Source organism: Mercenaria mercenaria, chromosome 13 (genome assembly GCF_021730395.1).
Source record: "Mercenaria mercenaria strain notata chromosome 13, MADL_Memer_1, whole genome shotgun sequence".
Taxonomy (NCBI): domain Eukaryota; kingdom Metazoa; phylum Mollusca; class Bivalvia; order Venerida; family Veneridae; genus Mercenaria; species Mercenaria mercenaria.
Genome location: NC_069373.1, coordinates 32,888,594 through 32,915,842, shown reverse-complemented (window position 1 = coordinate 32,915,842; position 27,249 = coordinate 32,888,594). Strand labels below are relative to the sequence as shown.

Genomic DNA, 27,249 nt, shown 5'->3' with positions numbered 1-27,249 from the left:
AAAAATTATTCCAATGAACGAAGAAATTACCATTTATTTCATGCTCAAAAGTTGAATTCCACAAATTCCTATGCCCACAAACTTTCTGTCTTGGCCAAAACCATGAAATTTTGTGACCATGAAATAAAATGATTTTGAACAACATTTTGTATACCATACTGTGAAATCATTAATATTCATGGGGACTAATCATGTTCGGTGATTAATATTGTGTGTCGTGTCAATCGAAAAACAAAAAAATATTCCAATTTATTTATGGTTCAAAAGTTGAAATCCACGAATTCATATCCCCATGAAATTGCTTTTTTGACCAAAACCACGGAATTTCATGCCTACGAAATTGAACAATTTTACAGTATTCAAAAGGCAATAACATAGGGCAGTGACTACATGCAACAGTATTATATCACAGACAAGTTTGTTCAAATGAATAGAATGCAATACATTACATCTGAACACTCACATTACATGATAAATTGCAGCAAATTGTTTGCACAACTTTTAGGTTTATGCATAATGTATTACATTCTTTATGTTACAGAACTGAAAATTGTTGGACCGTGGTTGATATCTAATACACCGTTAATTGCACTTTTTTTATGTTTGCACCAATACACCAGGTGTTATGTTTCAAGCAGGTTGAGACTGTAAAGAAAGCATGCTAATATATGCTTAAGTGTTGTCGTTTTCAATAGCAAAATTTATTTTAGTGCACAATTTCAGACAATCCTGATCAACAAAAATGTTTTACCTTCTAACATTTACCTACATAAGCAAACTTTTGACCCAGTATGGTTTCAACACTACACTGCTATATATATAAAACTTAAAAACAACAGCCAGAAGTCAGAGATCATAGATGCCATTTTTGTACCATTCTGTAAGTAAATTTGATCTTTCATTTCAATGTATAGCTCTGCAAGAAAATATAGTAATCCTGTGCAGCTTCAGTTGTAGTGTACTTTTATGTATGTACCGGAGGTATTTCAAAACAAGTGCTACCATATTTATGTCAAGAAATCTAATGATGTTTTTGCAAATATTCTACTGTTGGAATAAAAACATATTAAGGTCATAGAATTGCAAAAATGTATGTCTACAGCCTGAGCAACAACTCAAAATAACACAACTAATGTATAAAACATCTTCAGTATAACACGATATTCTATAATGTACAAAATGACATTTTATATATAAAAAATAGTTATAAATAGTCCTACAGGTATATCAGTGACCTATTGCCTTACAGCATCATGTGCTTCTTGGATTTCTTCCTTCAAATACAGCATTTATATCATCTAAACTTTCCTTGAGACACTCTATAAACTCGTGTACATTTGTTTCTGGTGGATAGTTGGTAACATTGAAGCCAATTCTCTCGTTTTCTACAGCATAACCTGTAATAGATAAACATCTTGCTGTATTCGGATTAATCACTTTAACCCTTACCCTGCTTAATTTCTATGATGAACTTGTCCATCTTTCCATTTGGGCAGTACCATTGACTGTTAAAAGGGGTGAATACCAAAAATTTACAGACTGAATGGCGAACAGTGCAGATCATAATAAGACTGCACGGATGTGCAGGCTGATCATGGTCTACACTGGTCGCAAAGGCAGAATCAATCGTGTCCAGCATGATAAGGGTTAACACTGTACAGTACGTACAAGTGATTCGGTCTTCTTTATGTAGATCACTGTGATATCACTATTCTTCACAGGGTCAGATTTTCACGGCTTTAATGACTGTCTAAATTAAATCCAAGCAAAAAAAGTAAAATACCTATTTATTTTATCTGTAAAAATTAAGAATTTAAAAGGCCTTCTGAAAAAGGCATTTTGGCACAAACCATAAAATTAACGACAATGAAACTGAATCATTTCAAAGTGTATCCACAACAAAATCTCTAATCTATTTCAGAGGGTGGCCACGGCTGAATGGTTATGGTATATGACTTCAACTCACTAACCATCTTAACTACTGGTATGAACCTTGTCTGGGGCCAAACTTCTAGCTGAATCCTGGTGGTTCTACACTGGTGCCCACCATTGCCTATAACAAATCCTCAAACAGAAACCTTGGATCTGATTTCAACAAGTTGAAAAGTGGCCATATGATCAAAGTTATAGTCAAAACTTTAAATCTAATGCAACAATCTAAACTTATGTACCAATATTACAATAGTTTTCATCAACGCAGTTGAAGTTGTTGAGAGAAAGTCCTCAATAAATGCTGAAAGGCTAATATGAATTGATACTGCCAGTATGATCTGGGAACTGTTCTTTTATACTTACCCACACCATATCCATTGTGAGTAACAGCACCAAATCCCCCAATCACTACAGATGGACTACTGAGTGTTGATGTTGATAGGATGATATGGTTGATGTTGGTGTATCCCGGATCTTGATACAACATTGGTACTGTACCTTCTTGAGCTGCGTAATATTTCATGGCAAACAGGTGTCGGTCCCAGCCCTGACCTATAGGTGACATTAAAAGACCACATGGATATGAAATTCTTTTCTATATCAATAACTTCAAGAAAGGACATTTTCATGCGTCAGTTAAGTTTCATCTATGGCAAAATTCAAATGAGCACAACTGGTTTGAACTGCAGTGCTAACCGCACACTGTTGTATGAACTATGGTTATTTTTACCTGAAACTAGTGCAAAACCTGAGGAGAACCAGCATATACAGTAGAACCCCTCTAACCAAAACCCCTGAATACTGGAGATCCATCCAAACTGAACTATTTCTGCAGTCCCAAAATTTGGCCTTCTTATTTCATATAAAAAATACACCTGTAAATCAGAACCCCTCTATTCTGGAAACAGGAACAGTTTTCCAACACTGAACCTCTATATACCAACAAAACATTATCTCTGAAAGATGAAAAACTTTTCAGGCAGTCTGAATTTTGGCTTTTGCCTGTTATCATCATTTATACCAGAATATTTCTCTAATTGAAAACCCCTAAACCAAACTTTTACTTTGGTTCTGAGACCATTGATTAAGTTCAGACAGGTTGCTCTATATCTAAACATAAGTGGGTTTTAGTATTCAATGTCTGGCTAACCAAAACTATAAATCTAATTAAAATGCCATAAGTGTGCTACAATGCTACTTATACTGCCTCTCGCTAACACTCATCATCTGTTTCTTTCTGCTTAACCTTTTTACATTAATTTTAGAGGAATCTGTACAACCTATGTTAATTATGCTCTATGTTTGCTTTCCAGATCTCTAAACAAGAGCTTGATCCTTAGAATGTGAACTATGTCTGCCAACACTCGAAAGTCTACCCCCCAAGAACCTGTTATTTCTGGCTTTCCAGTCAGAAACTCTACCCAACATACCTACACTAAATCTCTAAGTAAAGATGGATGGATGGAGGCTACTGTTTATGTCATCTGCAATCATTGAATACTTCCATAAAAATACTTCCTCTTCGTATTTAAAAGTTGATTGATAACTAGAACTGCTTTTGAGAAAAGCGCATGTCTCCCACAACTGCCTAATCATCTGAATAGTAGTATATGAGTCAACCATGCACCAAGACCTCAACTGCCTTATCAGACTTTAAGTGCTTTGATTATCAAAAACAAGTTTCAAGGGCCACAATTCCGATGCCTGGGCCGATTTGGCTAGTTATCGAACTTGGCAGCGGACTTATTGACAAACATATTTTGTTCAAGTTTCGTGAAGATCGGATGAGAAACGTTTGACAGAGAGTGCAGACAAGCTTTGTGACAGACAGACAACACACAGACAGGAGTAAATCAATGTCTCCCACATCAGTGTGGTAGAAGACATAATTATTAAAGAAAATGGAGACAAGATACATACCCATAGCTGCCTCTTTAGTGAGCTGACCATGATACTTTGAGCTTTGTTCCAGAGCTTCACGTAAATCCCCCACGGAGTATGTATTGTTCTGTTGATTGAACATCTCACATGCTTTCTTTGTAGCTTAAAACAGAATTTAGTTGTTGTAAAATTTACTTACATTATGTCAAAGTCTACTGTTCTGTTTATACTATTGTACTTAAGCTTGATGATGGGGAAAGCTTGAAGTATATTTGAGTTATGCTTAAATCCTGGGAATACAGGAAGTTACAGGTTGAGTGATCAAGCCTATTGTATTACTAAATTGTTGGATTACTCAGGCTTTAATTACTATCTATATTACTACAAATGATCTATCCACTGACAAAGTCTTTTTTTCTCCACATCTGTTCAAGAAAGAGCACTGCCAATTATTTGCAGATACAACTTAGTACAAGTAAGAAATCGAAGTGCATGCTTATCTCCCTTGACTGCTGCTACAGACCTTAAGCACTGTAAAAAACACAACATGCTTAAGCCTGCTACCACACAAAAGCATTGTTCATATTCTACCAATATTCCATCATGCATAAAGGCAATTAAAACCAAGTTTAAAAGAAAAATCATCTTACAGTATTTACTTATTCAATTTGTATAATTATTCAAATTTCGCGAAACCATTAATATTTCTGGTGGACTTATTTTTGCGACTTTGGTGGTTTGTGGCTAAAACATGTATATTTATGCCATTAACACAGTTAAATAATTTAACAGTATGATAAATCAGATGAGTTTGTACCGTGTGTTGCTGATCTGATGGTTTCAGTTCTACCATGTCTAAATGCAGCTGTGCTGCACGACTCGTATGTAGCTACCGTCTTATTATACTGTTTGTAATACGCCATCTGTAAAACAAACACAAGAAGCTGTTTAAGATCTACAATCAAACATTAATAATATAGAAAGTTGGAAAAAACCAAACAGCAACAACACAAGAAGGTGTTAAACATCTACAATCAAACAGCAATAACATTTGCTTAAATTTTATAGGGTGACTGTAATGAAAAAAGCTTACAAACTTTGTTTTTTAAAATAAATTGTGCACTGGCATCTGACTGAGTAGTACAGACGTTACCTCTAAGGTGCTTGAACCACCTAGAGTACCACTTGAGGTTCAAGCAGTCAGTATCTTTTTGAAACAACCATTAACAATATCTGATAAATTTGCTGATAAATGTAAGTGGATAATTCTGCAGATTATAATTTGGAAGATATTACCTCTTCTTCAGTGAAATTTCATGTTAACAAAACAGATTATTTTACTGAAAATTCATAATAAAAGCAACAAATACATGCAAAAAAACTGTAGAATTTCACTTTAAACTTCACAAAAAATGCTTTCCTATGAAAACATCCTTTATGACTATAAATTTAAAACATCTTTCAAAAGTTCTCCTTCCACTTATGAATAAGTTTCCGATGAAGCCAATGCTTAGCTTCTCAAAAATCACCAAAAACAATTGTTTTTGAATATAACTGTATGTCAATCCACCAGTTGTGTAAGTCATTTTTTTTTTGCATCAAGCATAATTCTCAGTTCCTTGAATTGCAAATATGCGAAAAAGGAGCTGCACAAAAATTGTAAAATTGACAAATCAAAGATACGAGAATCAACACCTAACTAAACAATGAGCTTGTACCTGTATAACAAGCTGTAGAATTGCATCAGGACTAAGCTTCTGTTTCTTCAAACATTCTTTTGTAAATTTATCATATTCCAGGTGGTCAACATCTAGACTGGAGCATTTGGTGGCATAGGTAGTTCTTGCTTCATCAATATATTCCTTTAGCTTTGGATCCAGAGCAAACTCTGTGACAAACAACAGATTTCAGACTTTTAATTAAGAAATTGAAATTCACAACCCATCTAGAAAGCATAGCAGAGCAGAATTTTTAGGAGCAATTATAAACTAGTATCACATTAGTTGCACACAGTGAATAGAATTAAAATATAAATAAAATTTTGCAAAGGTTTTGTTATTTTGACCTTGTGTTATGAACTCGCACGTGACGTCACATTATTATGACTTCATACTTACACGACCTCACTGTTGAATCATACCTGAGCAAGTTCGCTTGTTAGAAATTTCACAGAATTCATAATGTGTTGATGGCCTCACACATACAAGAAGATAAGACGTTTTATTATAATTATGTTATTACATTTTGAAGTGCTGTTTTACTACCAATCCCCCATTGGAATAGTTAGTATATAATGAAATGGAGGTAGAATCTCTTATGTTACAACTGTAGGAGTAGAATGTTACAGCAAATCACATTTTATAGTAATTAATCAAAGGTAGTTTGCAATGTATTTATATAGCATTTGCTTCAGATGGTGTTAGAATTTCCAATACTAAATCCTGTTCCAAATGGTATTTCATACACTTTAAGACTATTTACTTATTCTAAATTTTAATGGGTTATTATTCTAATGATCTCCAGTTTTACAAAGCTAAGGTATCATTGTAACTACAAATGACTTTAGCAATGTAACTATTAAATGAGATAATTACTTATATATGAGCCGTGCCATGAGAAAACCAACATAGTGGGTATGCGACCAGCAAGGATCCAGACCAGCCTGCGCATCCGCGCAGTCTGGCCAGGATCCATGCTGTTCGCTTTCAAAGCCTATTACAATTAGAGAACCTGTTAGCGAACAGCATGGATCCTGACCAGACTGCGCGGATGCGCAGGCTGGTCTGGATCCTTGCTGGTCGCATACCCACTATGTTGGTTTTCTCATGGCACGGCTCATATATTATAAAATACAGTTGCTGTAAAAAAGTCTTCCCAAGTACTGAATTTGCAAATGTTCCGAAATAGAAATCCATAAATGATGAATAGCCTTCAAGTAGCTCAAATCATGGTCTAACAGAAAACTAATTACAATATTTATTTAAAATGAGTTACAACAGCTTAAACCCTTGAATTATAAATTCTTAGAAAAGATACGAACCATAGCCAGAAAAAAAGGTGATATATGCATCTGCATGAAGAATAACAGACAAATGCAGAATGTTTTTGCAGAAGTTGTGAATAATATTATAAATTGATGTTAACAAGAGCACCGCCTTGCGGGTGCTGACGCTCATCTGATTTTTTTTTGTGTAATAGAAATATTGTCCTACCCATGATTTTCTAAGTCTAAAAAGGGCCATCATTCTTGCAAAAAGCAGGACAGAGTTATGTTTCTTGATGTTCAGTGTCCACTTATGATGGTGAAAAACTGTTGCAAGTTTTAAAGCAATAGCTTTGATAGTTTATGAGAAAAGTTGACTTAAACATAATACTCAACCAAGAAAATGATTTTCTAAGTCCAAAAGGGGCAATAATTATTGCAAAAAGCAGGATGGAGTTATGTTGCTTGCTGTACAGGGTCAGCTTATGATGGTGAACAAGTGTTGAAAGTTTCAAAGCAATAGCTTTGATAGTTTAAGAGAAAAAGTTGACCTAAACATAAAACTTAACCAAGAAATCTGACATTTTCTAAGTCCAAAAAGGGCCATAAATCTTGCAAAAAGCAGGATGGAGTTATGTCTCTTGCTGTACAGGGTCAACTTATGATGGTGAACAAGTGTTGCAAGTTTTAAAGCAATAGCTTTGACAGTTTAGGAGAAAAGCTGACCTAAACATAAAACTTAACCAAGAAAACTGATTTTCTAAGTCCAAAAGGGGCAATAATTCTTGCAAAAAGCAAGATTGAGTTATGTTTCTTAATGTACAGGGTCTGCTTATGATGGTGAACAAGTATTCCAAGTTTCAAATCAATAGCTTTGATAGTTTAGGAGAAAAGTTGACCTAAACATAAAACTTAACCAAGAAATCTGATATTTTCTTAGTACAAAAGGGGCCATAAATCTTGCAAAAATCAAGATGGAGTTATGTTTCTTGCTATACAGGGTCAGCTTATGATGGTGAACAAGTATTCCAAGTTTCAAAGCAATAGCTTTGATAGTTTAGGAGAAAAGCTGACCTAAACATAAAACTTAACCAGGCAACGCCGACGCCGACGCCGACAACCGCTCAAGTGATGACAATAACTCATCATTTTTTTTCAAAAAATCAGATGAGCTAAAAATGACGATAAATGGTAAAATATTTAAACAGCAAAATTCTAATATAATTTTATCTAACTATTTAACCTGAAGAAGGTATTTAGCCAAAATACAGTAAAAAGGAGTTTACTATTCATATAATTTACAAACAAAACCACTGATAACACCGTGTACAAGTAGCTTTAATGAAATTTCTGCAATAAATGATTCTTTTCATTTATTTCTTTACTCATGAACAAATTTTTCACCTATTCTGTAGTGAATGAGATTCTTCTGAAATTCAGGACTTTCTCCTTATAATTACCTATATTCTGTACAGTTAGAGCAGAATCCACATTAGATGGTACAGTGCTAGGGTGGACAAATGGTTTGGTGGTTGACTCCTTCCAAACTTCATTGAAGTATCTAAGAACTGCTACACCATCACCCCATGCATGCTCAAAGTTTACTGCTGCTCGACCATCTTTTGTAAGTATTAGGGAGAAACTTTTATCAAACCACCTGAAATCATTACAAAATTATACAGCAGGAGTATATGTATATAAATGAATGTAAAACTTCAATGCATCACTGAATAATTAGCTTAAAGAAACAAGAGCTCTTTGTGAACAAATATACCCAGGAGATTGCCTGTCAGTGGCATGCTGGTATGTAATTTTGTATGCTGTTACATTGGACTTTCACCAAATGACCTCAGGAAAAGCTGAGGTCACTGACTACAGACAATAATCCTATGCAGGTTAATAACCAAAGCATTTTTTTTATTCATCCTATAAAGTTTGATGACTGCAAGCCAAAGCGATTTTTTAAATATTCAGCTAAAATCATTTCCAGTCTCGAGGTCACTGTAACAATGACCTACAGACCCCAAAACAATAAGGGTCATCTACAAATCATAGGCAATCATCCTATGAAGTTTGACTGGTGTGACACAAAGCATTCTCTAGTCACTGACCAGAAAACAAATGGTTTACCAACATTGGGCAGAACAATATATCCAGTTCTTTGAAAGGGGCATAACAAAATTTAACAGAATCTAACTAGAGCTGTGGAATGCAAACTTTTTATCACCAAGTTTAATCTGCCCTACCAATACCCAAAAGAGCCGAATACAATATTCCAGATCAAGATACTGTTATAATAACTTTTTTATTTTTATTATACACTTCCAGCTGCGTAAATACTCTTCTGAAACAAATAAATATTTATTTAGCTGAAATAAACTTCAATGTGCAGGAATACAGAATTGTAAGCATTGTCTGTCAGTCAGCTATGCAAGATAAGCCTTATTTTCAAAAGAATCAAAGTGAAAGTGGCACAAATTATAAACATACTTGAACGTTCTCAATTTCATTAAATATAAAAAAAAACTTTTAAGTCAGGAGACCACTGAATATCAAAAGCCAACCTGTTTGTTCCATCTCCATGAAGAAAGTTCCTGGTTATCTCATTAGGATCCTCAGGTGTAGTATCATCTAGTGCCAGCACAAAGAGGGCAGAGTCTACCAGCTTCATGTACCCCTCGTTCATCACCCCTGATGAAAAGAAAGCTGATTCATTCATATCGCCTGTTGAGAAAATATTAAGTGAGCTTCACTATTAAGGCTAGTACAAATAAATCTAACTAAAATCATCTGTATGCTTCAAAATGAAAAAACGGCTTGAATAATTCACACGGCATTTAAAATTTAATTCATAAAAGACTTATAAACCTTACTTTTTTTTTTGATAAGTCAAGAAATTCTAAACAGCTACATTTTCCATAAGCAACTAGAGCTTTCATTAAAGGTGATTAATACCCCCAGATGCCGCTTTGACATAGCGAAAGTCAAATATTGTGCACTCAGCATGTTGTCTTGATTAGGTTATCAACTAATGCTGGTCTTATGAAAATCATTCCAGTGGTAAAGAAGATATACAGAGGACACAAAGTTAATCTACTTCATCTTTTACCCCTTAAGTGTGACCTTGACCTTTGACCTTCTGGAAGTGAACTATTCAATCTTTGATCTCCAAGCGTGAGCATGCTTGGTTGTGTGCTGTGCATGTTGTTTGGTGAGATAAACAATTGATATTAATTTCATGAAAATCTTCAAAGCTGTTTATACAATATGGAGCAGACACAAAGTTAAACTGTTAGTTAGACCTGTGTCTTAGTGTAACTTTAACCTTGGACCAAATGAGCTGGGTATGCTCTCTGACTGTTGACGTTAACAAATGATGCTATTCTAATAAAATCTTCAAAGCAGTATATAAGCGGACAAAATGGATGGACAGATGGGTGGAGGGACTTGAGGTACTCCAATACAGCCCCTATATACTTTGTATCTGGGGGTATAATAAAATAATATGAGATGTTCTGTGTTTTTCAAATATCAAAACATGTTGCAGAAGATTTTCAGCAGGACCATCTGCAGGCATTTTACATACAGATTAAATTAGGCTGCATAAAGTTGGTGTTCTCTTTAGAAAGACAAAATGAACATTTTGCAGATACTCTCAGGTCAGTGGAGTGAAAAAGAGTAGTGTTCTAGAAAATTTCTAGGTTACAGAGGTCTTCAAACATTCAAACACTGAACACAAACAGTTTCAACAGAACTTAAAAACAATGAAAATATTAATTTTTTACCACCGTCTTTCAAATCTGCAAAGAAGTAATCAAGAATATATAACTGAAAATGTTATGTTACATGAACCATCAGATGGACAAGCAAAAAAAAATCCAATGAAAACTGAAAGAAAACCTCAAGTTTCCAAAATGCTTCAGCCCAGTTTAACAAGACAAAAATGATGCCGTATCAATAATGTTCAGGCAACTTACTTTATCTTTGCTCATGGTAAGTTAAGGATCTGATGGCTTAATCTTAGCAGAAGGGAAACAGAATCGAACAGATGACTTTTGATGGCTCAGTCTTGTATTTAAACCCACATGGAAACTGTGGTCATTTTTTAACAAATAAATTTATGTGAACAATTTTAGTCAAAAAGGTTCACTTTAGAATTATTTTTGCCATACTATGCTACGGTTTCAAAATTTCTAATACAAAATGTATATATTTAGAGGCTATATACCAACAAAAGAAATTGTTCTTTGTTTCATATAAAATTCAGCTACTTCAGAACAATTTTGTTACAGTTTCTAGATTTTCACTCCGCCGTAGACCTATTTTCCACAAGATATCCATACATTTGCTTCAAGAAAACGAAAAGAAAAAGGGGTGTTGAATAGTATGCAGTGAAATGCAGGGTTCCCGCTGTCGGTCGCCAATGGCGCCAAATGCGACAAAATGTAAATTCTGGCGCTAAAAATCTTCAATTGGCGAATTTCATTGGCGCCTACAAGATAATCGTCGATCTAATCTTCTGATCTTTCTCAAGGACGCAATAACAGATTATCCGATATTTAACACTACACGAAGACAATACACAACATGTCAATATCGATTTACACCTTGAGGCATAATTTAAAAGTTCGCCAAATCACTAGAGCGTTCCTCCACGCAAGAACGATTACCGGTCAATCTGATTCGCCAAATTTAGCCCCGCCTACTTACACGAAAGCAAATGAAACGAAATATTAGCTGTGTCCTTCGTCTAATGCACCACTTTTTTTATGATGCAAAACGCGACATAATTACAGTTATTTAATGACAATCCGATTCGCGAAGTAATTGAGACCGAGAAAATGCCGGAAAATGACACGTCATAGCGTATCAAAAGATACACATATTCCGATCGTAATAGATAAATTTTGCAAAAGCGGTGTTAAATAAATCGTTGCCTTCGTAAAATTCAGTTGCGGTCCTGTAATTTCAATTAAAGAATTTTTGAGATACAAATGAACTAAAGCAGCTCTTTTGGTTCTTTTACTTGCCCAACCTAAAGCATTGACACACAGGATAATTTTAAAAAGCTAAACCCCAGAGCTTCAAAGCAAAGTGCTAATAATACCTGTAGGTGGTATTTTCGCTATGTTAGTATGTATGAAAGGGAGAAATTTAGTTATATATACAATGAAACTTAAGTATTTTTTAAAAGCTTTTCAAAAGTTACAAAATAATACAAAACAACACTGTTTTTGATAAATGACCTAAATAAATTTTGAAATAAAAAGTTAAAAGAATAAAGAGATAAATATTCATGTTTTAAAAACATCTATTAAGTGAAAGTGACCATTAAAGGGAGATAATTAAAGATGGCAAACTATATAAAGGGATAATTTTATAGATTGAGCAATTACTTTTGTTTAGAAAATGTTCTTGAAAATGGTTGAGAAGATTAAAAACTATTTTTGATTCAATGTGATATTAGGATAAATATTCATGTTTTAAAAACATCTATTTAGTGAAAATGACCCTTAAAGGGAGGGAGATAATTAAAAATGGCAAACTATATAAAGGGATAATTTTATAGATTGAGCAATTACTTTTGTTTAGAAAATGTTCTTGAAAATGGTTGAGAAGATTAAAAACTATTTTTGATTCAATGTTATATTAGGACAGACTGGTTCAAGAGCAAATTGAATGGTTACTGTAAAGAATCAAATGAAAAAGAGATTAAATAAGAAAATGGTATGTCACCCATCACAGACTATTGGCTCCAACTTGAGAGCCACTGGCGCAAACTTTTCCTGATTGGTGAATTTGTTGGCGCAAAGTGAAATTGACCCAGAGGAAACCCTGAAATGCAAGTCAACTGAAGTCACGTACCCTCATATTGCCACATTTCAGAAAGCGGTCCGCAGAATAAACACCCTATTTTCGTTTTCACGTAAACAACTCTAAAACATGCAAATATTAGCATGAAAAGTGTCCTATTTTATGTAAAATTCATTCCACGAGTGAAATAATGCCCATTTGGCTCCTGATTTATGCACAAATGCGCGAAAAATGGAAAAAACTAGGATCTATTTATTAGGGACTTCTTTCGACTACACCATGGAAGCACATTTTTGACTGAATTACTGCATTATAACCTATAAGGGGAACTGTTCTATTTATTTTTCACAGAACCTTCATTAAAGACAAATGCGCAGTTCCACTTACAAGTCAGAAGTTAAAGTTGAGAATTTGCATTTTTCTAAGGCCACTCCATGTCCGATATTTGGCCAAAAATGTCATCTCGTGTGCGAGTTTTCGCTTTTTTCGAGTGTTTAACATTAGTTCAGTAAATGTTTCGATGCACAGAAGGTAAAACGAGCACTATTTCATCTAAAATGCCAAGGATTTAACAAATCCATCATGATTTCATGTCTAAATCATACAAATATGGGATTTGATCTGCACCAGATTTCGCGAATTTATCACCCCATGTGCGATTGAAACAATGCCCATTTGGCTCCCGATTTACGTGCAAATGTGCGAAAAATAGAAAAACTAGGATCTATTTATTAGGGACTTCTTTTGATTTCACCATGGAAGCACATTTTTGACCAAAATTACTGCATTATAACCTGGAGGGAAATCTAGCATCATCCTTTGGCAGTCAAAATATCTGACAAATCACAGTATGGACAATTTTAGTAAACCAAGACATGTTACAGTCAAATCACTATGAAAACAGAAATTTCAAAATTTCTATATTGCTAAAAATGAAAAACTTGCCACACCCCATGACAGCCACGTTTTTTGACAAATCGAAATAATCTGAACAGAGGGTTATCTAATGTCTGTTTGTATGAAATCATTTTGAATTGGGCCAATGCTTTTCTTAGCCTAGAGTTATAGCGTCAATCATAGTATCAGTGGGAATAAAGAAATCTTTAGCAAGTTCATATAAACTTAGGTGAAAATAATATAAACTTAATTCGAAACATTATCTACTTGTCCATACTTAAAAGATCAAAATTATTTGAAACTGCCTTCTACTCTTAAATCAGTGTCTTTTTAACCTGTTGACCCCAAAAAGTACTATATCTAAATCCCGTAACCAGAATCATTGTTGCCCTAGCTTATAGAACTAAATTCTAGTAAAATCTACAATTTTATCAAGAAATTAACTAGAATGTGTCTGTAGGACACAGGGTGTGCCCCCCCACTGGTACGTTTGTCACAAACTAGAGCTATCACTAAAGGTGATAAATGTACCCCCCGCATGCACTGACACAGTACATTGCAATTTGACGCACACAAGATTGCATAATTATGTGGACTGTATGTATATAGACTACATGTATATAGACTGAATGTATACAGTATAGTAACAAAAAAAAAAGTCCCATAACTATGCAGAATATTTATCCAAAAGAAAGTAACATGCACCATGCACAACTAGGGTTGGTACTGATCACTTGTGTGAAGTTTCATTAAATTGTGTGCAAGGGTTCGGAAGCAGGGCTTCGGAACTTTGCCGGTTTGTCGGTTTTGGACTGATTTTTGACTTTTCAGACCGATTCCTGAAGTGAAAAAACGAAAAAAATTGGTCCCGTAAAAATGGAGAAAAGTATAAATTTCGGTCTGATATCTCAAAGAGCTATAAAAATAATTATTTTATACTTTGGATATCTCAATACACGATCACCTGCCAAGTAGGAAATTGTTGGTTGCACCTTCAGATAATCAATAAACGTGTCAATCGGTCTGATTGTCACTTTGATAATCGGTCCGTAATTAGCGCGTGACGCAATCAGTGCTCGCGCGGCACATCCTTTAATGTTTGCTGACAGCCGACTGCGGTGTATTAAACATTTTTGACTGGTTTCCTAACGTTTCTGACTGGATCCAAATCATTTCGACGGGGTTCCACTTCTTTTATTTAGAATCCGATGGATGGTTTATTTCAAAAGGCTATGTTTGATCACGGTAACAAACAAATGGTCCCTGCATTTAATCAAAGAGCTATAATTGTACATTATAGGTCTTTGATTTAATGAGACATCACACGGAAAACCGATAAAAATATTTTTTATTATTACTTGATTTGAAAAAATTACACGATTCATTTGTTGGGGCTCCAGTTGAAACATATGCAGAAAATCGTCTTTGCAACCCGACTGTACAAAAAAGAAAAAAATGGACGGGCAACCACGAATGATAAAGAAAACCGGAGTGGCACTGTTTATCAAATCGGTCTTTTAAAAAACGTTTCAAAATGAAATTTTGTTTACATCAGAAGAGAACATATAACTTTATAAAATGTAGTTACTTATTGAAGTACAACGTAAGTGAAATGAAATATCCGTGGCCAACCCGCGTGACGTTTTGGTACTATACATGCGGGAATTCGATCTCAGCGTTCAAATAACGTACACATTCGGTCCGCGGCAGAGTATTCTTTAAATACTGAGGCTGTTTAGCAGAGAATATGTGTCGTGTAACTCACTTTGACGCATTGTATTTTATAGAATTTCGTCAGAAAATGAGGAAACATCACAAAGTATCTGCCGTGTATACGGTATCGAAGTCACGTGCGTTGGCTTTTAGACTAGTTACGCACACGGTGTCAATGCCTCGTATTATCTCGGAAAAACCTAGAAATTTAAACAAAGTAACGATCACACATAACACTGAATAACTGTCTTCATTGTATGGTAACTTGCGGTGACTGGTAACTCAGTTTTAATGCATGACATGCTTATTTCTTTACCCTATCACGTTTTACAAAATATGTAATATTGGGAATGCGGTGGGTGGGGTAGCGCCGATGTCAGGATTTTCGTTTCGGACCGATTGAGTTTCCAAAATTTCCGGAGCCCTGTTCGGAAGATTAGGTGCACACAAGATTGCATATGCAGACTGTATGTACATAGTATGTTAACAAGAAACAAAGTCCCATAACTCTGCAATTTTTGTCGTTGGAAGAACCTAACATGCCCCATGCACAACTTCTGTTGTTACTGATCACAAAAACAATAAATGTAATCCTCCTTGATCATTAAAATAAAGCTTTATACATGTATTTGTAATATCTTTCTCAATTAAGGATAGTAGAAGCCATGATGGAGCCTCACTGCCCTTTGCATGCAACAGTATAAGGTGTGGAGATGGTGAAATCCATGGTAGTTAAAATAGACAAATAAAGGGAATACAAACAAGATGCCGGTATTCAACTGAAATCATCTCAGTTCTGGTTAAAAACAGTAATACATACTGGTACATGTACACATATAAAACAAATGGCGATAAAACATTATTTTTTACAAAAAAAAATATTTAGTAAGAAAAATGCCATTTATCAGATGTTATATCTACCTGCATTACAGAGCTGTGTTCTCACAGTGGACCATTTATCTCTTTCCATAGTGGTCAGCACACCGAGGGCATACTCATTTGGAGGTCTTGGATCATTCAGGATATACTTGATATGTGACATTATTGTCTCTGGTGAAACTATGTTTCCTAAACAATATATAAGAAGACTGCTTAAAAATAGGATCCTAATTAAAACCTAACTAAAGGGAAAAAAGTTATGACAATAAGATATCTGAGGTAACATTTTCATATATTATTGGAAATGTATATACCAGTGAGTAATTCTAGTTAATCAGAAACAAAACTAGTTAATCTATTAAATATCTGAGATGTACGTTTTTAGATATCTGGCATTTAGACCTGTTCAGATATGCCTGCAAAACTAACCTTAAAGAGTTGCTCTGACAAAGTAAAGCCATTTTTTACAGTCCCCTCCAAATAAAATCATCTAAATACGAGTATGAATTATTAATGGTATTAAAGACAAAACTGCAATTTCAATGGGTCTTATATTTGCAGACTTCAAAATTTTAACATGAAGTGAAAGTATTTTCTTGTTGAGATTTTATTCATGGACTTACACAACCAAAGAATCCATGAAATTAAGCCCACCATCAATATCAACAATTCGACAGGAATCAACATAATAATAATTGAGCCGTGCCATGAGAAAACCAACATAGTGGGTTTGCGACCAGCATGGATCCAGACCAGCCTGCGCATCTGCGCAGTCTGGTCAGGATCCATGCTGTTCGCTTACAGTTTCTCTAATTCCATTAGGCTTTGAAAGCGAACAGCATGGATCCTGACCAGACTGCGCGGATGCGCAGGCTGGTCTGGATCCATGCTGGTCGCAAACCCACTATGTTGGTTTTCTCATGGCACGGCTCATTATCTTAATAGTAATACACGTAAGTACAATGTTACTAGTTCACATAACTTTAAAAATAGATAAATTAAAAAAGAGCTATCTAAATTTGGGGATTTTTTTTTTTAAAGCAGCATTGATTTGATCAATTTCTCACAGTAAAATCTGATATATTTAATATCAAGCATAAAGTGAAAACTTTCGCTACATCTGAAAATGAGTAATTTAAACACTTACCATCTCTATCAATGGCATCAAACAGGTACATGTGACCTTTTCTGATTACCAGCATATGCTTGGCTGAACTGTCAGTGAATAAAACATCCTTATCATGTCTGTAAGGGAAACAGAATATTCATGCATGTAACCTTCCTTCTCACTTCAATCATTTTATATTAAATCCAAACACTGGTTCCACAGTCTTTCATAACAAAACCATGCAAAAATGCTTTGGTCCTTATCAAGCAAAACAACAAGTTATCAAACATAAATATTTGTGCACAAAATTCTGTAATTTGAAAGCATGTTACTGTAAAATCATTTAATTTTGTTGGGATGAAATTTCATGTAACATTAAAATACTCAACAAATGCAGAGCAAAACAGAAAAAAGAATTACAGCATCTTACTTTGGAATTCTAGTTGAGTTGTACAGGTTTGGGTATTGACTCATGTCTAATGGAAATGCTTTGTACCAATATGCACCATAGAACGAAATAGCTTGTGGCAGCATTCTGAAATAGACATCATTCTATAAATAGCAAACATAGTACACATAATACATAGAGATATACTGTGGCCACTTTTTAAAATCGTATTGAGACAACGTAAAGCATTCAGGGACCATCGGTGATGAAAATTGTATGTTTCACCAAGAAATCACTTAAATCTAGACTGGGAAGCTCAAAGCCACCCTTGTAAACAATGGTTGCTTCACATCTTGTCAAAAATGTTTTTACAAGAAATTTCATGGAACCTAAAACAAAAGGCTTTTAGCAAGAGCTGGTATTGATTTAGTATATTCAACACCTAAGTTCACTACAAACACTTTCAATTCAATGATCTACAAAAAGATATTACAGAAGATCTTTATGTTTAATCCACAGTCTGCAAGTGTCATATGGCATGTTTCATGGGTTGAGGAGGACCTAGACATCCCTAAAACATTATTCCAGACAGAAGTGGATATGTTGGTACAACAAATGACATTCCTACAGGTAGCTGATTCCTATCATAAAGGAAATTTTAACACTGGGATGTTTCAAAACTACAGCAATGATACTACAAGTGTTTTACCTGACAAACTTTCTGAACTGTAATGTATCGCTTTTCTTGGGATTCAGGTGATATACATCAGGTTCTAGCAAGTTAGCTCTGTATGTTTTCATGAAACGAAGTGATGACACTACCAAGTTAGTGGCTCTGACCAGCTGAAGCAAAACATATATTCATATATCATCTTTAAAAGGAAAGAAGCCTCTCTCATTAGAAATTCGATTAAGTAAAGGTCTTAATTTCTTGTTGCATTTTCTTTTAACATTATGTTACCTCGCCTTTTTAAGATACTTTTATATTTAACTCACTGGTCACTTAAGAGAATCTCCTAGGTAACACTTGACCCGTACTCTTACCCCTTAGCAGACCAACATCATTATAAACATTTGTGTAAGAAGTGTTTTGGAGAGTTGGATGATACAAAGAAATCAACTGCAACAGGCCTTAAACTTGGACATAGATGCTTTATTCACTCCTAATATTACTGAACTGTGTTCAAAGTCAATTCTTTTATTATGCATTCAATCAAATACAATGAATAATTTTCAAGTCCAATAGAACAAGTGACAGAGTATTGCAGTGGCAATGCAGAAGTCACCTACAGGTATAAAACTTTGTTTGTGTTGGTCCTTTGTGGTTGTAGTGTTAAGACTAAAAATGCTTCAAGGCATTTGGAAGCTAAGAAACAACAAGAGGACCATGATGGTCCTGAATCGCTCACCTCTTCCCACATGACCCAGTTTTGAGTATGACGTCGTTTTTTCTATTATTTGACATAGTGACCCAGTTTTTGAGCTCATGTGACCCAGTGTTGAACTTGACCTAGATATTATCAAGATAAAAATTCTGACCAATTTTCATGAAGATCCATTGAAAAATATGGTCTCTAGAGAGGTCACAAGGTTTTTCTATTATTTGACCTATTGACCTAGTTTTCGAAGGTACGTGACCCTGTTTTGAACTTTATCTAGATATCATCAAGGTGAACATTCTCACTAATTTTCATGAAGATCTCATGAAAAATATGGCCTCTAGAGAGGTCACAAGGTTTTACTATTTTTATACCTACTGGCCTAGTTTTTGACCGCACCTGACCCAGTTTCAAAACTTGACCTAGATATCATCAAGGTGAACATTCAGATCAATTTTCATGAAGATCCATTGAAAAATATGGCCTCTAGAGAGCTCATAAGATTTTTCTAATTTTAGACCTATTGACCTAGTTTTTGACCACAGTTGACCCAGTTTCAAACTTGACCTAGATATCATCAAGATGAACATTCAGACAAACTTTCATACAGATCCCATGAAAAGTACGGCCTCTAGAGAGGTCACAAGGTTTTTTTATTATTTGACCTACTGACCTAGTTTTTTATGGCACGTGACCCAGTCTCAAACTTGACCTAGATATCATCCAGGTGAACATTCTGACCAATTTTCATGAAGATCCATTCAAGGGTATGGCCTCTAGAGAGGTCACAAAGTTTTTCTATTTCAAGACCTACTGACCTAGTTTTTGACCGCAGTTGACCCAGTTTCAAACTTGACCTATATATCATCAAGATAAACATTCAGACCAATTTTCATACAGATCCCATGAAAAATATGGCCTCTAGAGAGGTCGCAACGTTTTTTTATTATTTGACCTACTGACCTACTTTTTGACGGCACGTGACCCACTTTCGAATTTAACCTAGATATCATCAAGATGAACATTCTGACCAATTTTTATGGAGATCCATTCACAAGTATGGCCTCTAGAGAGGTCACAAGGTTTTTCTATTTTTTGACCTACTGACCTAGTTTTTGACCGCACATGACCCTATTTTGAACTTGACCCAGATATCATCAAGATTAACATTCAGACCAACTTCAACAGATCCCATGAAAAATATGGCCTTAAGAGAGGTCACAAGGTTTTTCTATTATTTGACCTACTGACCTAGTTTTTGATGGCACACGACCCAGTTTGAACTTGACCTAGATACCATCAAGATGAACATTCAGACCAACTTTCATACAGATCCCATGAAAATATGGCCTCTAGAGAGGTCACAAGGTTTTTCTATTATTTGACCTACTGACGTAGTTTTTGACAGCACGTGACCCACTTTCAAATCTGAACTAGATATCATCAAGATGAACATTCAAACCAACTTTCATACAGATCCCATGAAAAATATGGCCTCTAGAGAGGTCACAAGGTTTTTCTATTATTTGACCTACTGACCTAGTTTTTGAAGGCACGTGACCCACTTTCAAACTTGACCTAGATATCATCAAGGTGAACATTCTGACCAATTTTCATGAAGATCTCATGAAATATATGGCCTCTAGAGAGGTCACAAGGTTTTTCTATTTTTAGACCTACTGACCTAGTTTTTGACCGCATGTGACCCAGTTTCGAACTTGACCTAGATATCATCAAGATGAACATTCACACCAACTTCCATACAGATCCCATGAAAAATACGGCCTTTAGAGAGGTCAGAATGTTTTTCTATTATTTGACCTACTGACCTAGTTTTTGATGGCACGTGACCCAGTTTCGAAACTGACCTAGATATCATCAAGGTAAACATTCTGACCAATTTTCATGAAGATCTTGTGAAATATATGGCCTCTAGAGAAGTCACAAGGTTTTTCTATTTTAAGACCTACTGACCTAGTTTTTGACGGCACGTGACCCAGTTTCGAACTTGACCTAGATATCATCAAGATGAACATTCTGACCAATTTTCATGAAGATCTTTTGAAATATATGGCCTCTAGAGAGGTCACAAGGTTTTTCTATTTTTAGACCTACTGACCTAGTTTTTGATGGCACATGACCCAGTTTCGAATATGACATAGATATCATCAAGATGAACATTCTTACCAACTTTCATAAAGATCCCACGAAAAATGTGACCTCTAGAGTGGTCAGAAGCAAAAGTTTACGGACTGACGCACGCATGGACGGACGGACGCTGCGCGATCACAAAAGCTCACCTTGTCACTTTGTGACAGGTGAGCTAAAAACTGTATTTACTTAAATTTCAATAGTGACCTTGTCCTACAAGCATAGATCATGTATACAATATATGGTCTCATCATGGGGAACATTTGTGTGCAGTATTAAGATAATCCATCAATGCACTTAAACGTTATGGAGCAGAAACAAATTTTTACTTGACTTTCGATAGTGACCATGATTGACCAATAACTATGGGTCATGTGCATGATAAATAGTCTAATCATGGGAAACGTTTCTGTGTAGAAATAAAACAAGAGCTGTCACAGGAGACAGCGCGCTTGACTATTTCCATGCTGGATAGTGAAACTGGGCACGTCTGAGGAAGCTGGAGCTGTCACTGGAGTGTTTAATGACTCAAATGGTGGATGAAGATATTGCACAATAGCTTGAGTCGGTGTCAAAAATATTAAGTTATCAGAGAGATAAAGATAAAGTGTATCAAAACACTAAATAAGTATAATTCTAAGCAAAAAGGGGGCATAATTCATAAAATTCATAAAATATTGGTGCAAGAGTTATACACCTTGTGCCATATGATGTGGGTGATGATGTGGAACAACTGCTTCAAGTCTGAATCAAAGCCATTTAGTAATTACTAAGATATAGTGAAAATGCATCAAAATTAACCTTAAATTCTAAGTAAAAGGGGGCATAATTCATGATAAATTGGTGCCAGAGTTATGCACCTTATGTCATATGATGTGGATGATAAAGTGGAACAACTATTTTAAGTTTGAATCAAATCCATTTAGTAATAACTGAGATAGAGTGAAAGTGCACCAAAACTTTAACCTGAAATTCTAAGTAAAAACGGGAGATAATTCATCAAATTTTGTGTCATATGATGTGAGTGATGATGTTCAACAACTGTTTTAAGTTTGAATGAAATCCATTTAGTAATAACTGAGATAGAGTGAAAGTGCATCAAAACTTTAACCTGAAATTCTAAGTAAAAGTGGGGGATAATTCATTAAATATTGGTACCAGAGTTATGGACCTTGTGTCATACGATGTAAGAGATGATGTGGAACAACTACTTTCAGTTTGAATCAAATCCATTTAGTAATAATTAAGATAGAGTGAAAGTGCATCAAAACTTTAACCTGAAATTCTAAATAAAAAGGGGGGATAATTCATGAAATATTGCCGTGAGATTTATGGCCCTTGTGCCATATGATGTGGGTGATGATGAGGAATAACTATTTTAAGTTTGAAACAAATCCATCAAGTAATTACAGAGATAAGGTGAAAAAAGAGAAAGTGTAAAAAAGCTTTAACCGAGGTGGGGACGCGGAAGGACGCCGACACCAGGTTGAGTAGGATAGCTCTCCATATACTTTGTATAGTCAAGTTAAAAATCCTTTAGTACAACTGAAAGTTATGGGGCAAAAACAAATATTCAATTGACCTTAAACAGTGACCTTGACCTTTAACAGACAAGCATAGGTCATGTATTGACACATTGTCTCATCATGGGGAATGTTTGTTTGTACAACTGAGATATTCCATCAATGCATATAAAAATATAAAAGTTATGGAGCAGAAACAATTTTTACTTGACCTTCAATAGTAACACTGACCTTTGACCTTCAAGCATAAATCATGTATGTGCATTATCTTCATATTGCCCTCTATATACAATCCAAGTTTTATGAACCTAGCTTGAAAACTTTTCAAGTAATTGCAGGATCCAGATTTGCCGATGGACAGACAGACGGACGAACAAACAGACTGTCTGAGGACATTCCTACAGTCCCTCCAGTGTTCCACCAGTAGGGGACTGATAAGTTTCATTGTTTAATCTATTTGAGTAAGTAGCTTGAAGTATATGTATTAGCAACATTTTTCTGACTGAAATTTTAGAACTCAGAACTTCTTACTGAAATCATGATTAAGTTATAGTCAGAGACAAGTTATGTTTGAAATCCTACCTGATCCATATACTCTGGCCTAGGGTCATCTGTAAATGTTATAAATGGGTTGTGAGTCAATGACAATGGTCGACGATCTTTCAAATACATGTCAAACCATGGCTCTGTAAAAATATAAACATATTAATACTGACATATTAGAACACTTGTTTTCAGTTTTTGTTGGGTTTAACAGCACAGAGACACAATTAAAGGTTAAATGGCGACATTCCAACCATTCAGAACTGCCAACCTTCTGCAAGCAAACTAGATGGCTTACTCACATGAAAGAAGTCGTCACCCAAAGGGAGATTACAAACCCACAGAAGGCCTCATTGTAAATATGTGATTTCATTTGTATCTGCTTATGTCATTGCATAACGAGTTAACCTTCGTAAAATAAAAGAAATTATTATTATTATTATTCATCTCTGACAGAAAATGTCAGACAAAGACAATGTTGACACATACACCAGCAGAGATGATTATATCCTTCAGCGACTGCAATTTCTGTGCAACAACATATTCTAAATGAACATTAGCTACATTACCAACAGAAATTGCATACAATTTAAAAAATATATTATTGCACAGAAATTGCTGTAACTGTGGGGCCACAACTTTAAATGTGTCTAAAATACTGAAGTTGTATTTTGTCTACCTGAGATATAGCTGGTATGTTTATTCTGTTGGTCCCGCTGAACAAGCTGTTCATGTAGTTCTGCAAAAAACAGAAAAAAATTTAGTTCTACAGATTCAATCACATATTGTCTAGAAACACAAACAAAAGAGTCAAGGATTTGATAACCTACATATAAAACATAGGAAACACTTTTTCGTAGAAATTTTTTCCGGCGAAATGTTTCAGAGGCCAAGTTGTCAAATTTTCATGATCTTTATTCATTATGGTGATTTGGCTACCATTTTAATTTTATTTAATATTTTGCTTCTGGTAACTCTGACAAATTTTCAAATTTTGAACCATCCCAGTGTACAAGTGGAGCTTAAGTGTTAAAGGCAGTGGTTTCATAGTTTTTCATTTTTAACATAATCATGAAGAGGCATGCAGCACATTAGAATGATTCTATAACCACACTTCCTGGGAAAAGCATTAGACTGATTCTCTACTGCACTTCCAGGGAAAAGCTACCTGTAGTTATAGTGTCTAAGGGGTCACAATAAAACTTTCAATAACCACCTGACAGTTTCTGGGCAAAAGTAATATTATGTGAAATTTTGGTAAGGACATTAGTTTGGAATATATATATTTGAATAACTTTCATGAAACAGTAGCAAATGTCTCTGGTAGATGAAATTTAAGAGTGACCTATGTTTAATAAAGAGCTGGTATAAGTGTGATACATGTACCACATAGGGTTTTATCAATAATCTCTTAGTTCAGTGGTGGCAACTCACAATAGCATCTTCATTTACGGGTTTAGTTAAGTGTAACTGTTTAAAATATATAATAGACTGTACTTACCTTTTCCTTCCCCTTTCAAAAATTCATCAACTAACTGTTTAGTTGAGGCATGTTCTTGTTCTGTCTGAAGCACAGCCTGGGATGCGAGATATCTCTCACACGTTTGTTCAAGCTTTGGAATGGGAAGTCTTGGTAAGCTTTTCTGAAAGTGATCTGACGGGACAATGCTCTCATGTATATAGTCATTGCTACTCGACTTACATCTGAAAGTATCAAGTTTTATTTGTGTACCAGAAATATACTGTAAAATTGCACAAGAGCTGTATTATGACAACACAATTGATTAGTTGTTGCTGTTTGACATAATTTGAGCCGCACCATGAGAAAACCAACATAGTGCATTTGCGGCCAGCATGGATCCAGACCAGCCTGCGCAGTCTGGTCAGGATCAATGCTGTTCGCTAACGGTTTCTCTAATTGCAATAGGCTTTGAAAGCAAACAGCATGGATCCTGACCAGACTATGCGGATGCGCAGGCTCGTCTGGATCCATGCTGGTCCCAAACGCACTATGTTGGTTTTCTTAAGGTAGGGCTGTCATCGATAGAAACGATATCGATGTATCAACGATATTTTTTGGTCGATCGATTATCGATTCCCATTTTCAAAAATCGATATTTTACAGAGAGAAAAAACAACTGTCTAGATAAACACTCAGACCCTCTAAAACAACTTTTTCTGCCTGCAAAAATGTGCCGAAAGTAACGGAAGTTGTCAAACAAGGTCATGTCTAGACTTGTACCGTAGCAGTCTTTTCCCACTAGCCGGCACTACCTATATGGGTAGAAGTAAAAAGGGCTCAACTTCAGAATCTATTTGCAAAAAGTTACGTTGTCCTGTCTTGAAAGGTCGCTTCGTTGTTTGTGCATGTAAAAACATAGAGTATATATACTGTTTCTACGTCAATCTCGGCTTTTTACTTGTTCGCGTATAGCTGATCACTCAGTAAAAGGTACAGAATTTAGCTAGTGCCCGTAACAATAACAATCAAAGATGGCCGAAGAGGAAGCCGTCGCCGGCTTAAATAGTGGAAAAACAGTCAAAAGACGGAAGGAAAAGCTTTGTTTTGGTTCGTAGAACCACAGGGTGTTGCTTAAACATGCCTTTCAGTACAACAAACAAACAAACACTACAAATTTGAGGCCCATTAAAAACTTGGGTAGAAGTTAAAAAAGAAAAAAAAAAAAAAAAAAAAAAAAACTTGCGGTGCCAGTACCTAATCCGAATGTAAACTTGTGCAAGGTAAAAATTAAGACAGGGTATGAAACAGGCTAAAAATAAATAAAAACATTGTAAATAAATAAATTAATTAATTTAATAAATAAATAGATATCTGTGGAAGAGAAATGCAGAATTTTAGCTGTTTGAAACCCAACTCCAGTGCCTGGTATTATAGTTTACTAGGTTGTAAAGTAGGATAAATGCAAAAGAGGAGTGAAGGCACAATGAAGATCTATAAAAGATTTCATTAATTTTCATTTATTTTATTTATTTCATAGATACAAATACAACACAATCAAACAGTAATATAAAAAGTAGGCAAAAAAAAAGACATAACATTAACAAGAAGGTATATAGCATGCCCATAAACAAAGAGATTGTTAATCTAACTTAATAATCGATATATCGATGTATCGTCGATATTTGTCTTCCGATATATCGGTATCGTCGATATGCAAAAGACCCAATCAATGACAGCCCTATCTTAAGGTGCGGCTCATTTACTAGCTTTGACATAGCTTACATACAAAAACTTTACCAAAATATTCTAAGTTTAAAATGAGACATAGTTTTGTAAACTGTAAGTCGGGCATAAAGAAACTGGTTAAAAAGAGTCATTTCATAAACATGCCTGTAAAACTTCTATATTTCTATGGTAATTTTGACTATTTCAAAGTGTAGGCCAGAGTGATGCAACTATCTTTGTTAGATCACTTCATGATGCTAAAGACTTGCTTGGAGTTCTAAAGCATTCAGTCCTGTAGTTTCCAGAAATATGCTTACATGCAATTCTTTCATTTTTTGTTAAAAAGGGGCATAACTTTTACATCTAGTTATGCCACTTTTCCTGTGAGATCAACTAATGATGCTGAAGACATGCATTAACTCTGAAAGCATTTTCCAAATATTTTTTGAGAAACCTGCTTTCATGATTAACTTTAACTGAAATTTCTAAATGAAAAAGGGGCATAATTTTGACACAATAAAAGATAAAGTTATTTTACTTCTTTTGTAAAGTTATCTAATTTTACTTCTTTTGTAAAGTTATCTAACAATACTGAAGACATATGCTTTAAGTTTTAAAGCTTTTCAGTAACAAGTTTTTGAATAAACTTGCTTATATACAAAACTTTTGCTATACAGATAATCATGGAAGGATGACAACGAATGCTTAAATATTTAAAAAAATAAAAAAAAAACGCTCTAATAAAACTCTGATAGTTGCAGGTACTTACTGTTAAGTAAATACTGATATAACTATGTATAAAATTGTTAGAAATATATGGAAATAAAAACAAATCAGCAACTTTGCAGAGAATTAAAACATAACTGGTAAA

General features: G+C 34.9%; 1 protein-coding gene across 4 annotated transcripts in view; it reads right to left on the bottom strand.

Annotated features, from left to right (window-relative positions):
* Positions 1-258: 258 nt before the first annotated feature.
* The window catches only part of LOC123528948 (carnitine O-palmitoyltransferase 2, mitochondrial-like), a 28,936-nt gene continuing 1,945 nt past the window's right edge, over positions 259-27,249 (bottom strand). Inside the window, exons 3-17 of one of the 4 annotated variants that reach the window (XM_045309034.2) lie at positions 24,693-24,895; positions 23,871-23,930; positions 23,231-23,334; positions 18,305-18,438; positions 17,638-17,742; positions 17,247-17,344; positions 16,142-16,288; positions 10,582-10,596; positions 9,361-9,520; positions 8,257-8,453; positions 5,532-5,701; positions 4,631-4,736; positions 3,853-3,975; positions 2,296-2,484; positions 259-1,397 (exon numbers count right to left, since the gene is read on the bottom strand). In XM_045309034.2, coding sequence (XP_045164969.2) covers positions 1,252-1,397; positions 2,296-2,484; positions 3,853-3,975; positions 4,631-4,736; positions 5,532-5,701; positions 8,257-8,453; positions 9,361-9,520; positions 10,582-10,596; positions 16,142-16,288; positions 17,247-17,344; positions 17,638-17,742; positions 18,305-18,438; positions 23,231-23,334; positions 23,871-23,930; positions 24,693-24,895 — 1,957 coding nt within the window. In that variant the 3' untranslated portion in view covers positions 259-1,251. The remainder of the gene's footprint in view (positions 1,398-2,295; positions 2,485-3,852; positions 3,976-4,630; positions 4,737-5,531; positions 5,702-8,256; positions 8,454-9,360; positions 9,521-10,581; positions 10,597-16,141; positions 16,289-17,246; positions 17,345-17,637; positions 17,743-18,304; positions 18,439-23,230; positions 23,335-23,870; positions 23,931-24,692; positions 24,896-27,249) is intronic. The other 3 variants (XM_045309036.2, XM_045309035.2, XM_045309037.2) reach the window with 3 other exon arrangements.